General features: G+C 36.4%; 1 protein-coding gene and 1 pseudogene across 1 annotated transcript in view; one reads left to right on the top strand and one right to left on the bottom strand.

Annotated features, from left to right (window-relative positions):
• LOC131407284 (cytochrome P450 2C9-like) overlaps positions 1 to 15,706 on the bottom strand; it is a 556,896-nt pseudogene that overhangs the window by 360,409 nt on the left and 180,781 nt on the right.
• Positions 1 to 15,706, top strand: part of LOC131407280 (cytochrome P450 2C31-like) — a 136,279-nt gene that overhangs the window by 105,776 nt on the left and 14,797 nt on the right. Inside the window, 4 exon segments of the mRNA XM_058543589.1 lie at positions 2,079 to 2,239; positions 3,626 to 3,802; positions 4,760 to 4,901; positions 7,366 to 7,553. Of these exon segments, the coding sequence (XP_058399572.1) occupies positions 2,079 to 2,239; positions 3,626 to 3,802; positions 4,760 to 4,901; positions 7,366 to 7,553 (668 nt within the window).

The following is a 15,706-nucleotide window of genomic DNA, read 5'->3' as shown; positions in this document are numbered from 1 at the left end:
ACTTATAGAGTGGTACCTGTCAATAATATCTCAATAAAACTGGAAAAAAAAGCATTGGTGGCTCAGTGGAAGAATTCACACAAAACCCTTCTCAGTGAGTAGGGGTGCCTTACAATTCACCTAGAGGAGAGTGGGTGTCAGAAAGGGATCCACGGTAGCACAAACCTGCTAAGCATGTGTATGTGTGTATGCATATGCAGGACTGGGAGGTGGGTAGAGAAGAAAAGGGTAGGCAGAAGACTTGGCAAAGAAGGAGTAAGATCAGCATCATAAGATACATGTTTTTTTTTTTTATCTCAGTATTTAAAATTTTTTAAGAACATTATTGACTGAATGATACTATATTCTACATGGTAAATTGTCATTGTGTTTTTTAACTAATGTTGTAATATTGTCCAGATAGGTTGATCTCTTTTATTTTCTTATATTAATACTAAAAAATGCAATTATTTCAAATATTTGCATGATTCTGGTTTCTTCCTTGGAATAAATTTCTGGAAATGGCAGTAGAGTGTCAATGAACATTGGACTTTTGGTGCATATTACCTAGGAATGGGTGGGAGACGTGGCAGAAGAAGGAATAAGAACAGAAGGTTTATACTGCATATTCTGCTTCATCACCTTATCTTTAAATTTAATATATTAAATAAATATTTCCACATGTTTAGTTTTTAAATGTTTATTAAGTAAAGTAATGAAATCGTACAGTATTCCATTATTTTGCATGTGCCATAGTTTATTTCACCAGTCTTTTATTTTTGGTGAGATACACTGTTTTTGGTTCTTTGTTGCTATTAACACAAAAAATACAATCCATATTAATCATTGCCTATCTCTGACTACTTTCTTAGAATAAAATTTTGGAAATGAATTAGTAAGTCAAAAAATATTGGATTTTGATACATACTATCTGGGAAATGATTCTGTGCACTTAATTTATATTTCAAGCAGAATTTATGGTTAACTGGTTCCACTTTTCCCATAGTGAATATGACCTTCTCTCAGCTTCTGACCTATGATCACCCAGACTCGGCTTGATTCCGTGTAGCTATGGGGACCTCACAATCTTGGGGTAACCCATTCCATTACTGGATAACTCTAACTGTTGGAAGTTTCTTCCACGTGTTGAGCAGAACCTTTTTTCTTTGTAATTTTTACTTTTTGATCCCTGCTAAGTTTATTCCTTTTGGAATTATTGTGTTGTGCTGGTCCTCTCACAGAGGCTGGATGGTGCCACACACACCCCAATCAGATATGAAAAAGTTTATTACTCACATAATGAGGCTTTCTGTAAAGCGTAGGGTTGCTCCTAAGCAGATCCAAAGACAACTTGAGAGAGCAGGGAAAGGATACTGGCTTGAGGTTTTCATGGTGGTTAGGGGGTGGGGTGGAGGTGAGTGTTCCCGTGTACAGGCCAGGGCTTCGTGGTTCAAACTTCCTGCTTGTGCCAAAGGAGGGAGCACTTGAGCTTTTTTATCAGCTTGTGCAGATATGAGCAGAGGAAAAGGGGAGGTTTAAAAGCTGTCAGCAGCCAAACACCAAAACATGGAGTCGTATTCCTTATTACATATAGATAGCCTTTTTCCAACATTATAACATGTTTTTTCAATTATCTGAGTGTAACTCTGATTTCTCTCATTATTCTTCTCTTCTGCAAGGAGAACACACCCAACCTTTTTCATCTATGTTTTGTAAAATATGATTTCAAGTCTCCTGATTTTCCTATTATGTTGCTCCATTTCCTGTGGGCATCATGAGAAAGTATCCACAATGAGAGCTAAATATTACAATTTAAAGTTATTTTTAAATGACCTCCTTATTGTGAATTACTTTGTGGCTCTTATTTGGAGAATTATCTAAATAGGAGAATACTTGGGGGAAATTAATAAATAAATTGGACTGGATTAGGTAGTTTTGTTTGGGGAAACAGAATAAATTTTATTTTAGGCATGTTGAGTTGATAGTGATGATGGCATGTCCAGATAGTTCTTATACTTAACAAATCTTAGAAGCCAAAATTTTTCAATTATTTTAAACAGTCATCTTAAGATGTATACAGAAACTTCTATTGTTTTTAGCATCTCCCTGTGATCCTACTTTCCTGCTGGGCTGTGCTCCCTGCAATGTGATCTGCTGCATTATTTTCCAGAGTCGTTTTGAGTACAGTGACGAGAAATTTCTAACCTTGCTAAATTATTTTCATGAAAACTTCAGAATTGTAAACACTACCTGGATGCAGGTAATGTCAAGTTTCTCTTTAAATGAAAAGTAATTTTCTAGCTAATCTATTGTTCATGCCTACCCCATCCCTTTGCCCTATTTCAAAATCGCTAAAGTAATGCTTATCAAACTATCATTTGTAATCATTTAGTGAGTTATCAAATCAATTTAATTGTTAAAATGAAATTTAAAACATGAAATATAGTAATAAAAAGAAAAAATATAATGTCATAATTCATAAATTGTAGCAAGGTATTTTTTTTTTTTTGTGGGGAAGATCATCCCTGAGCTAACATCTGTGCTAACCCTCCTCTTTTTTTGCTGAGGAGGACCGGCTCTGAGCTAACATCTATTGCCAATCCTCCTCCTTTTTTTTTTCCCCAAAGCCCCAGTAGATAGTTGTATGTCATAGTTGCACATCTTTCTGGTTGTTGTATGTGGGACACTGCCTCAGCATGGCGGGAGAAGCTGTGCTTCGGTGCACGCCCGGGATCCGAACCCCGGCCGCCAGTAGAGGAGTGCACACACTTAACTGCGAAGCCACGGGGCTGGCCCTAGCAAGGTATTTTTTTGAGAAAGCTTTTTTCTGATTTTTATCTTTAGAGATGAAGAGGATGATGATGTGAAATATATTTCTTACTATTGTAGCCTGTCAGAAAATGTTAGTAAACCACATTGTGCAATCATTAACAACTAAAATTCTGTATGGATCAATATAGTTATGAGATTAGCTCAACTGGGATGAACACTAGGTTCTAGCTCTATCATAGCTTAGTGTTTTAGGCTGGTTGACTGACCTTTCTGAACCTCCATCTCCTCATTTGGAAAGAGGTGGTATGCTGCTTAATTTCTTCAGAGAGCTATGCTTAGGAAATGAAGTTAAATAGTTTTGAAATTGCTTTGTAACTTGTTCATACTGCAACTCTGGCCATTTTATCAGTTCCTTCTCCTTCAAACTCCAGTATGTTTCAGTGCAGGAAGGTTGTCTTATTCAACTTATCTACTCAGTGTATAGCAAGGGGTGTGATATATAGCATGGGCCCATAAAAGTTTGCTGAGTGAATTATTATTATTATTTTTTTGCGTGAGGAAGATCAGCCCTGAGCTAACAACCATGCTAATCCTCCTCTTTTTTGCTGAGGAAGACGGGCTCTGAGCTAACATCTATTGCCAATCCTCCTCCTTTTTTTTTCCCCAAAGCCCCAGTAGATAGTTGTATGTCATAGTTTCACATCCTTCTAGTTGTTGTATGTGGGACACCGCCTCAGCATGGCCAGAGAAGCGGTGCCTTGGTGCACACCCGGGATCCTAACCCCGGCCGCCAGTGGCTGAGCGCACGCACTTAACCGCTAAGCCACTGGGCCTGCCTGCCAAGTGAATTAATAATAATTTTTTCCTCTTTCAGCTCTGCAACGCTTTCCCTTTTTTAATACGTTGTCTCCCAGGACGTCACAATGCATTATTTAAAAACATTGCTTACCAACAAAAGTTTATTTTGGAGAAAATAAAAGAACATCAAGAATCCCTAGACCTCAATAACCCCCGAGACTTTATTGACTACTTCCTGATTAAAATGGAAAAGGTATCCTGTGACCCTGATTTGCTACTTCATCTTTGTGGATGATGTGACTCCTAGATTAGCTTTGTTATTCCCAGTGAAATTGGGATATTAAAACAAATTTTCCTTCCTAACGACGTATTAATTGCTTGTGGAGACTACTGCATGAGAAACTTTATTGGGTGTCTTTATATATTTCTAAATTCTCACTAAAAATAACTTAGAAGGTTTTATATTTACCATGTTAAAGCTGGCTCTATATTTGGAGGCAAATTGAAATACACACACACTCATATTCAAGATTAATGATAGTACAACATATTATCATTTATAAAATTAGTTCCATCAATGAAAGATGTAACAAATGAGGGAAGACAGGAATGGATAGACATCTAGAAAGCCTTGCCCTTGGAAAGACACTAGGAAATCTTCACTGATGAGTTAGGTTTTAAGGAAACTCTGGCTTAGATGAACAGAGATGACAAATAGGTCCAGGGAATGATAAGTGCAGTGATCAGTGCGTAGAATTTTCAGAGAGATTATCTTGATTGCAACTGAGGAACTGTCGTGGTGTAACGACTGATGAGGTTGGGAATAGTGATGCATTTCGGGTGGTTCTGGAGGCTCGAATGAGAAATTTAAACATGATAAAATCGACAGTAGATGCTAGAATTGACAGTGAGCAGCAGTATGACTTGATAAAAATTAAGTTTGAAAGAAATTATAGAGAAACTGATTGGCTCTAGCGGGTGAGAAAGTGAGGAATCAGAAAGGACTTGGAAGTTTGTAACTCTGTTTATATTTTAACAGTTTGAAGAATCCTAACAATCACCTAACTTTACCTTTAGCTACAGCACTCTCTAGTGTCTGGCGTAATTTGGCAAATAAGCAAATTGAGCAAATAATGATGTTATATCGAGATTTTTATGTTATCTCTGAGGCTTTTTTATTTATCAAGTGATTCTAACACATCGTTGCTAGGAAAAACACAATAAACAGTCTGAATTTACCATGGACAACTTGATCACTACCATATGGGATATGTTTAGCGCGGGAACAGAGACAACAAGCACCACCCTGAGATATGGACTCCTGCTCCTGCTGAAGCATCCAGAGGTCACAGGTATGATCACAGATGATGGGCAGGGTGAAATTCCAGGTGGAAGTTGGCAGGCAACACTGATACGTATCCCACTGTTTACCTGCCTAGGCAATATGCAAGACAGTTTCCTATCATTAGTACATCTTCTTATTATTGGTGAATTTAATTCAAATTTGATTATAGTCCAAAAAGAGAACAAAATATTTAAACAGCAGCAGAAATTTGAAGAGCAGAGGTCACTGTTCTCCCTGCTATGGTGGAGTCTTCTTCCTTTGGGTCGGGAGAAATGCAGTAAGCTCAGCTGTCTGAGAATCTGGAAAGAATTAACCATCTTCTTTCTCTAAGAAAGATATCTTTCAATATGCTTTCCATGTGCAGATAAATATATTTCTGTTAAAAGATATTTTTACTCAAATTCATTTGCAATGTAAGGACTGACTCAAGAAAATGACAATCCTTTTCTGTCAAAGAGACACACTTTCAAAATAAAAACAGTAATACACAAAGAAATAATTATTTTAAATTTTCCAATTTGGGCAAACAAGTTTTTACACTACTATATTGCGTTTTGTGCTCTGGCGCATTAAGATACTTTTAGCATGATTAAGCCTCACAACCTTAACTCAATGACATCAGCACCAGATTTTTCTACCTTGTTAAAGATCCTTCTGCCCTCTTATTATAAATAGGAGATACTTTGCAAATGGTACAGTTTAGAAGCATAGCCTCAAAATTCTTTTGCTCACACACTTTGTGGGATATGATGGTGCTGTGTTTCTTTCATGTAATAGACTCTCTCAGGCAAATAATTTCACTAACTCTTATGAGACCTATGTTGATTATTATTATAAATAGTATATGACATTTTTCTCCAAACCTTTAAATCTTGTATACATTTCAAAAGCCCTTCTTGTGTCATATTTCCCCATGCTTCCATTTTCACTTTCCACTTGGATTTTTTCTCGCACCATGTCTATTTATATTTTCCTTTTCTTTCTTCTCAACTTCATCACTTACTGTGCTATTCTACTGACCATTCTGATTTTATAAGTAGTTCCTAAACACTTTATATAACCATTCTCTTCTAGATAAAACTTCGGCTTCTATGGCTGGCTTGGTGGCACAGCAGTTAAGTTTGCATGCTCCATTTCGGTGGCTCGGGGTTCACAGGTTCGCATCCCGGGTGCAGACACATGTACTGCTTATCAAGCCATGCTGTGGCAGCATCCCATATAAAGTAGGGGAAGATGGGCATGGATGTTAGCCCAGGGCCAATCTTCCCCAACAATAAAGAGGAGGATTGGCAACAGATGTTAGCTCAGGGCTAATCTTCCTCACAAAAAACAATCAAACAAAACCTCCAGCCTCTCACCTGAGGTGAAGTTTAAAACTTCTCTGAAATCCCTTAAATTTTCTTCTTTATAGCTATCAAACCACAGAATGTTCACATGCTCCGTTACAAAGACACATTCTGCAGGTAGTAGATAAATACCATTTGACCAAAGTAGCAACATGGTGTTGGAAAAAATGGGTTATAGACTCGAGCAACAGTCTTCAGAGTCTGACTCTACCAGTAAGTAGCTGTGTGACCTCAGACTCATGACTACGTCTATCATATCTTGGTCCCTCATCTGTTTAAGTGAGATAATAATACTTCCTAACATTCCTAGACTTTTCTTTCGTGGCAAAAAGTTAATAAATGTTTGCTTTAACTGATAAATAGTTCTACTTAAACTCTATATTATTAATATGAAATATTTTGCAGATAAAGGAAAAATATAATTCTCAAATAGAAATTACTTTCAGTAATGTTATTCAGTTTTCTAAGATTGTGGGTTTTGGAATGAGAAAGACCACATAATACCTGGATGTCCTTAAGACATATATTTACCTTTCCAAACCTATTTCCTCATTTTTAAGATGTATAAAATACCCAACACATAGAACTATTTTGAGGAATTATAAAGTAATATAGCAAATAGTGCATCATGCCTGCTATATTTTACATTCTAAATAAATAACTTATGTCTTGTTCCTATGTACTGAGTCTACTAAACATCTTATTCAATTGTTGTATTAGTGACGTATTTACTGTATTGTGCAGTTCCTTCTTTCTTGGAACTTACATATTTAAAACAAAAACCGGCATACACAAACTGGTTAAACTACGTTGTCTGTAGTGAGCCTTCAAGATCTCAGATTCTTCGTTCTATCAAACAAAAGTATACAAAATAGAAAATCAGAGTTGAGAAAGGAATTTCATGGTACAATTGGGTTTTATATGTATATATATATTTAGGTCTCTAATGAGATTCCAATTTTCCCAGGAAACTGAAATTCTGTTTCTTTTTTTTTTTTTTTTTATGGAAGTAGCCATACATAGTTTTCCTTTCTCCCCGTCTCCCACTATAATGTAACCATGATTAACAAGATCAAATTAAAAATCTTTTCTATTTCACATAAATTCTGATTCCTACCTTGCCAGCTAAAATCCAGAAGGAGATTGACATTGTGGTTGGCAAACACCGGAGCCCCTGCATGCAGGACAGGAGCCATATGCCCTATACGGATGCTGTGGTTCACGAGATCCAGAGATACATTGACCTCGTCCCCAACAGTTTGCCCCATGCAGTGACTCAGGACGTTAAGTTCAGAGAATACCTTATTCCCAAGGTGAGAGATATTTCATCTATACTCCTTCTTAGAAATCTTAGATTATCAGCTATCACTGATTGCCTAAACTTCTACACATCGTGCACAATCATAACTTAGTCATCTCACCCTCTGGCCACATGCTACTTTCCTTCTCGTTTGTTGATACAATTTTATAAATATAATATTGCTTACAATCCCACAGGAGTTTCAGGACATTGATAGGTCCACACTCTGTCTGTCCGTTAGCCCAATCTGCTGTCCGCTTCCCTGCTTTCCAGTGTACGTTATATTATTCTTACACTTTACTAGTATCCCATACCCCCCACCCTCAACTATCCATTTCACTTACTTATCGAAAGTCCAGGGGCCAGCCCGGTGGCATATTGGTCAAGTTCATGTGCTCCACTTCAGTGGCCCCGGGGTTCACAGGTTCAGATCCTGGGCGTGGATATACACACTGCTTATCAAGCCATACTGTGGCGGGCATCCCACATACAAAGCAAAGGAAGATGGTCGTGGATTTTAGCCCAGGGCCAATCTTCTTCAGCAAAAAGAGGAGGATTGGCAATAAATGTTAGCTCAGGGCTCATCTTCCTCACCAAAAAAAAAAAAAAGAAGGAAAGACGAATCCGACTGTTTCCTTCCTTTGTATCTGCCCTTGAGCTACTGATCCCTTCCAGAACAGACAATACAGCTCAGCAGGTTGGTATTATCATAAACCCCAGATGTATCCTCAATCCTACCCAAAAAACCTGCTTTATAACCTAACTCAGCTTGCTTCAACATGCTTGATGATGACTCTTGCAACCCTGAATTCTCCCCTTCCAATTCCTCACCATGGTCTTTTTCTCAGGTGACCTGGCCTTTTACCTGACAAGGAAATCAGAGCCATTGGAAGGGAACTCTCTCAATTCCCTTCCACTAGATTTACAAATTTGCTACATCCACACCCTTTGATTTATCTTTCATGCCTTTGTTTTGGAGAAGGGCTCTCTTTTCATCTAAAGTAAATCTTTCTGCCTGTGGCATGTATCTCTTTCCTCTCACTTTTTCTGGGATCCTCCTCAAATAATCATTTCTTCCTATTTCTTTTTTTTTAATCTTCTCCTTCCCTATTGGACTCTTTCCATTAGCATTCAAACATATTCAATTCTCTTACGTCTTAAAAAAAAAAAACAACAGCCCTCCCTAAATCTTGGCCCGTCTGTTCAATCCTATCTTATGTATACCCTCAGATTCAAAATCCTGGAAGAAGTTAATTATAGTTATGTAAACATTTCCTATTCAAACTCTTATTCATCAACCCATTGAAAAATACCTTCCTTTCTGGTGATACATTTTAATCAAAGCCATTGGTGACCTCCCTATCATTAAATCCAATGAATGTTTTCCAGGATTAATTTTACTTGGCCTCATCACGGCATTTATAACCTTAAGAATGTCTTCAATATGTATGTACTCACTTCCCACTTCAGTGACGTGACTATCTCCTAGTTTTTTATTTTTGTTTTTTATTGGTATCATAATAGTTTACAACATTGTGAAAGTTTATTTGTACATTATTATTTGTCAGTCACCATGCATACGCCCCTTTACTCCTTGTGCCCACCCCCAAACCCCTTCCCCTCTGGTAACCACTTATCTGTTCTCTTTGTCAATGTATTATTTTATCTTCCAAATGTGAGTGAAATCATATGATGTTTGTCTTTCTCTGTCTGGTTTATCTCACTTAACATAATACCCCCAAGTTCCATCTATGTTGTTGCGAATGGAACTATTTTGTCTTTTTTATGGCTGAGTAGTATTCCATTGTATGTATATACCACAACTTCTTTATCCATTCATCAGTCAGTGGGCACTTGGGTTGCTTCCACATCTTGGCTTTTGTGAATAATGCTACAATGAACATAGGGGTGCATAAGTCTCTTAGAATTGTTGATTTCAAGTTCTTTGGATAAATACCCAGTAGTGGTATAGCTGGGTCATATGGTATATCAATTTTTAGTTTTTTGAGAAACTTCCATACTGTTTTCCATAGTGGCTCTGCCAGTTGGCATTCACACCAACAGTGTATGAGGGTTCCTTTTTCTCCACATTCTTTCCAACATGTGTTGTTTTTTGTCCTGGTAATTATATCCATCCTAGTAGTTGCAACGTGATATCTCATTGTAGTTTTGATTTGCCTTTCCCTGATGATTAGTGATGTTGAACGTCTTTTCATGTGCCTGTTGGCCATCCATATATCTTCTTTGGACAAGTGTCTGTTCATATCCTCTGCCCATTTTTTGATTGGGTGGTTTGTTTTTTTGTTGTTGAGTTGTTTGAGTTCTTTATATATTTTAGAGATTAACCCCTTATTGGATATATGATTTGCAAATATTTTCTTCCACTTGGTGGGTTTTCTTTTCATTTTGTTCATAGTTTCCTTTGCTTTGCAGAAGCTGTTTAGTCTGATGTAGTCCCATTTGTTTATTTTTTTTCTTTTGTTTCTCTTGCCAGAGTAGATATGGCAATCAAAAAAAGATTGATGCCAAAGAGTGTACTATCTATATTTTCTTCTACGTACAATGTCCTAGTTTTCCTCCTATCTCTCAGGGTACCTGTTCTCCATATTCTGTGCTCTCTATCCCTCCTTCCATGTAACTTAAATGTTGATGTTCCTCAGGGTTCTGTTGTTGCCCTCTAGTCTTTTCAGTTTTTATGCTTTCCTTCAGAATGATGCCTTGACTCCCAAGGTTGAAGTTTGGGCTGAAGGTTTAAGTTATCAGTCTGTTTTCTACACTATCTGGATCTTGAAAGTAAGTGTTTTTGAATAAGAACCTTCCTAATCCAGGTTTACCTCTGGCTGGACTGGAGAATTACAGGCCATCTCTCTTTTCTTTGGTATTTTACAGTTTTCAAAGCATTTACAAATATCTATAACCCAGGTTACCGTCCTCAGCTTCCAGTGCCCCTGCCCGTGCTTCTGCCTGAATGTTACCAGCTCAGTTCAGGTTTCAGGGCAACTTTTCCCTCAAGTCGATCCCATCATATAAAAGTGTCTATGAGCAAAGTGGCTTCACTGAAGAGTTTAGATGTTAGAAGTTTAATTAGCACACTTCAATGCAAAAACTTAAAAATCGTGTACTAGGCATTTAAAGTGCCTAATAGATTTGTCTATAGGTCTCACTCTGAAAATCTGTCTTCTGTTTGGCAAATTTGTTACTGGAGGCATACATTTTGTACTGTAATTTGATTAACTGATCCATTTATCATTATGAAGTACCTCTTTTAATCTCTGATAATACTTTTTTTCCTGATGTCCACTTTGTCTGCCATTAATGGAGCCATATCAGCTTTCTTATGGTTATAGCATGTATGGTAAATCATTTCCCATCTTTTAAATTTCAACTTGTAACTTTAAACAACACATGATTGCTCCTTGCCTTTTTATCAAGTGTGATAATTGTTAATTATGAGACTTTTAATTGGGAAGTTTATTTCACCTACATTTACCTTAAGTTTCTGTATATTTGTATTGAGTCTATCGTGCTGGCATTTGATTCTTATTTGTGATTTCTTTTTGTATTTATCCTCTCCTGACTCACTTTATCAATTGTTTGGTACCATTTCATTTTATCTCCTCTGATGACTTTATATTTGTGCCTCTTGACATTTTACTTATGCTTCTTTTTCAGTTGTTTTCTTTTTGTTGTTTTTTTTCTTGGTGGTTGATTTTGAGATTATAGTATGTATTTTTAACTTGTCACAGTATATGCTAAAGTTATCTTATTCCTTCACGAAAAATTTGACATTTACAGCAATATATTTCCACTTACAACCTCGCACATTTTGTGCACTTGTGGTCATATGTTTCAGTTCTGTATGTTATTATTTTTACTCTGAAAAGCCAATAGTTTTAAGGAGACTTAAACATGTATATGTATAGAAATAGAAATAACTTTTAACACTTTAAAAAATTATTTTACCTACTAATGCGTTCTGATGTTCTTCATTCTTTCTTTTTTTTTAAACTGATTCTTTATTTATTTATTTATTTATTTAATTTTTTGTTTATTGCCGTAACACTGGTTTATAACATTGTATAAATTTCAGGTGTACATCATTATACTTCTATTTCTGAATAGATTACATCATGTTCACCACCAAAATACTAATTACAACCCATCACCACACACATGTGCCGAATTATCCCTTTCGCCCTCCTCCCTTCCCCCTTCCCCTCTGGTAACCACCAATCCAATCTCTGTCTCTATGTGTTTGTTTATTGTTGTTATTATCTACCACTTAATGAAGGAAATCATACAGTATTTGACCTTCTCCCTCTGACTTATTTCACTTTGCATAATACCCTCAATGTCCATCCGTGTTGTCACAAATGGCTGGATTTCATCATTTCTTATGGCTGACTAGTGTTCCATTGTGTATATATACCACATCTTCTTTATCCATTGGTCCCTTGATGGGCACTTAGGTTGCTTCCGAGTCTTGGCTATTGTGAATAACGCTGCAATGAACACAGGGGTGCGTGTATCTTTACGCATTGGTGTTTTCAAGTTCTTTGGATAAATACCCAGCAGTGGAATAGCTGGATCGTATGGTAGTTCTATCCTTGATTTTTTGAGGAATCTCCATACTGTTTTCCATAGTTGCTGCACTAGTTTTCACTCCCACCAGCAGTGTATGAGAGTTCCCTTCTCTCCACATCCTCTCTAACACACTTCGTTCTTTCCTGAATTTGTTGTCTATCTGATGTCATTTACCTTTATTTTTAGAATGGTTAGCATTTGTTGAAGTCTTGATTTGTGGGAGAAAAGTGTTTTACCTTCTGTCTAACCATGCCTTAATATTAGCTCACTGGTTTGTAATTTTCTTTTTTTGTAATGTCTTTTTCAGTTTTCGCTGTTAGAATTATGCTGGCTTTAAAAATATGTTGAGAAATGTTTCCTTCCTCTCTCTATTTTTTTCTTTTCAAATTATTTTTCTAGAATTATTGAGATAAAATAGCCATATAATATTTTAAGATATACACTGTGATGATTTCATACATGTATATATTATGAAATGATTAGCACAATAAGATTAGTTAATACATCCATTATCTCATATAATTATCTTTTTTGTAGTAGAACATTTAATAGTTACTCTCCTAGCAACTTTGAAGTATATAATACACTATTGTTAATTACAGTCACCATACTATGTATCAGATCTCCAGAAATTATTCATCTTATAACAGGAAGTTTGTACTGTTGGCCTCATACCCTCATTTCCACCAACACCAGACCTGGCAATGATCCTTCTTCTCTTTGTTTCTATGAGTTCAGCTGTTTTAAAATTCCACACATAAGTAATATTATACAATATTTATCTTTGTCTGACATTTCACTTATAATAATGCCCTCAAGTTTCATCCATGATGTTGCGAATAGCAAGATTTCCTTCTTTTTATGGCTGAAGAATATTTCACTGTATATACATATGCCATATTTTCTTTATCCATTCATCTGTCAAGAGACACTTGGATTACTTCCATGTCTTGGCTATTGTAAACAATCATGCAATGAACACGAGAGTGAAGATATCTCCTTGAGACACTGACTTTGTTACCTTCAGATATGTGCCCAGAAGCAGAATTGCTGGATCTTATAGTAGTTCTAATTTTTAGTTTTTCAAGGAACCTCTATACTATTTTCCATAGTGGCTGCACCAGTTTACATTCCCACCAACAGTGCGCGAGGATTTTCTTTTATCCGCAGCTTTGCCAATACTTGTTATCTCTTGTCTTTTGGTAAGAGTCATTCTAACAAGCGTGAGGTGATACCTCACTGTGGCTTTGGTTTGCATTTTTGAGCACCTTGTCATGTACCTGTTGCCCATTTGTTTGTCTTGTTTGGAAAAATCTATTCAGATCCTCTGCCCACTTTTTAATTCTTTTTTTTTTCTTCTATTGAGTTGTATGAATTCTTTATATATTTTGGATATTAACTCCTTATCAGATATATTATTTGCAAATATTTTATCCCATTCAATAGATTACCTTTTCGTTCTGTTGATGGTTTTCTTTGGTGTACAGAAGTTTTTCAGTTTGCTGTAGTTCCACTTACTTTCTTTCACTTTTGTTGCCTCCTACATTGGTGTTGAATCCAAAAAAATAATTGCCAAGACTGAGGTCAAGGAGCTTATCCCCCATCTTCTAGCTCTAATTTTCAAGTCTTTAATCCATTTTGAATTAATTTTTGTGTGTGGTATAAGATATTGGTCCAGTTTCATTCTTTTCTGTGTGGCTGGCCAGTTTTCCAAACACCATTTATTGAAGAGACTATCCTTTCCCTGTTGTGTATCCTCGGCTTCTTTGTTGTAAACTAAACGACCAAATATGCTTGGGTTTATGTCTGGGCTAGCTATTTTGTTCCATTGATGTATGTGTCTATTTCTATGTCAATACCATACGATTTTAATGACTATAGCTTTGTAATATAGTTTGAAATCAGGAAGCGTGATGTTTCCAGCTTTGTTCTTCTTTCTTGAGATTGTTTTGGCTTTCAGAATATTCTGTGGTTCCACACAAATTTTAGGGTTGTTTGTTCTGTTTCTGTGAAAAATGCTATTGGACTCTTGATAGGGATTGCATTGAATCTGTAGATGGCTTTGAGTGTTATGGATACTTTGACAATATTATTTCTTCCCTTCCATGAGCACAGACTACTTTTCCATTTATTGTGTCGTCTTCAATTTCTTCATCAATGTCTACTTTTCACTGTGCGGGTCTTTCACCTCTTTGGTTAAATTTATCCCTGGCTAATTTATTCTTTTTGATGCCATTGTAAATGTGATTGTTTTCTTAATTTCTATTTCTCATAGTTCCTTATTAGTGTGTAGAAACATGACTGAATTTTTGCGCGTGTGTGTGAAGAAGATTAGCCCTGAGCTAACATCTGTTGCCAATTCTCCTCTTTTTTGCTGAGGGAGATGGGCCCTGAGCTAATATCTGTGGCGATTTTCCTCTACTTTATACGAGATGCCACCACAGCATGGCTTGATGAGTGGTGCATAGTTCTGCCCCCAGGATCCAAACCTGCGAACTGTGGGCCGTCGAAGCAGAGCGCATGGACTTTACCACTACACCACTGGGCCAGCCCCCATGACCGAATTTGAATGTTGATTTTTGTATCGTGGAACTTTGCTGAATTCATTTATTAGTTCTAACAGTTTTGATGGTATCTTTAGGGTTCTCTGTCTATAATATGTCATCGGCAAGTAGTGACTGTTTTATTCTTCTTTACTGGTTTGGATGCCTTTTATTTCTTTTTCTCTAAATTGTTTTGGCTAAGATTTCTATGTTGGATAAAAGTGGCAAGAGTGAGCATCCTTTTCTTGTTTCTTATCTTAGAGGAAAAGTTTTCAGCATTTCATCATTGAGTATATTAGCTATGGGCTTATCATATATGGCCTTTATTATGTTGAGGTACATTTCCTCTATACCCACATTTTTGAGAGTTTTTATCATGGATAAATGTTGATTTTTGTCAAACAATTGTCTATTTTATCATCTCTTAAGATGATCACATGATTTTTATCCGTCATTTTGTTAATGTGGTGTATCACATTGATTGATTTGCAGATGTTGAACCATCCCTGCATCCCCAGAATTAATCCCACTTGATCAGGGTGTATGATTCTTTAAATGTATTGCTGCATTCAATTTGCTCATATTTTCTTGAGGATTTTTGCATCTATCTTCATCAGTGATATTGGCATATAATTTTCCTTTTTTGTGTTGTCCTTGTCTGGTTTTGGTATCAGGGTAATGTTGGCCTTGTAGAATGATTTAGGAAGCATTCCATCCTCTTCAATATTTCAGAAGAGTTTGAGGAGGATAGGTATTAAGTCTTTTTTGAGTGTGTAGTAGAATTCATCAAATGAGCTATCTCGTCCTAGACTTTCTTTTTTTGGGAGATTTTTAATTACTGATTCAATTTCCTTCTTAGTGATCAGTTTGTTCAGACTCTATTTCTTCATGATTCAGTCTTGGTAGGTTGTATGTTTCTAGGAATTCTTTAAGGTGTCCAATTCTTTGGTGTACAGTTGTTCATAGTAGTCTCTCGTGACCCTTAATACTCCTGTTATATCAGTTATAATGTCTCCTCTTTTATTTTTGATTTTGTTTA

This window comes from Diceros bicornis, chromosome 6 (assembly GCF_020826845.1).
Source record: "Diceros bicornis minor isolate mBicDic1 chromosome 6, mDicBic1.mat.cur, whole genome shotgun sequence".
Classification (NCBI taxonomy): domain Eukaryota; kingdom Metazoa; phylum Chordata; class Mammalia; order Perissodactyla; family Rhinocerotidae; genus Diceros; species Diceros bicornis.
Note: the sequence above shows the minus strand (reverse complement) of the source record. Positions and strands in the feature narration are given on the sequence as shown.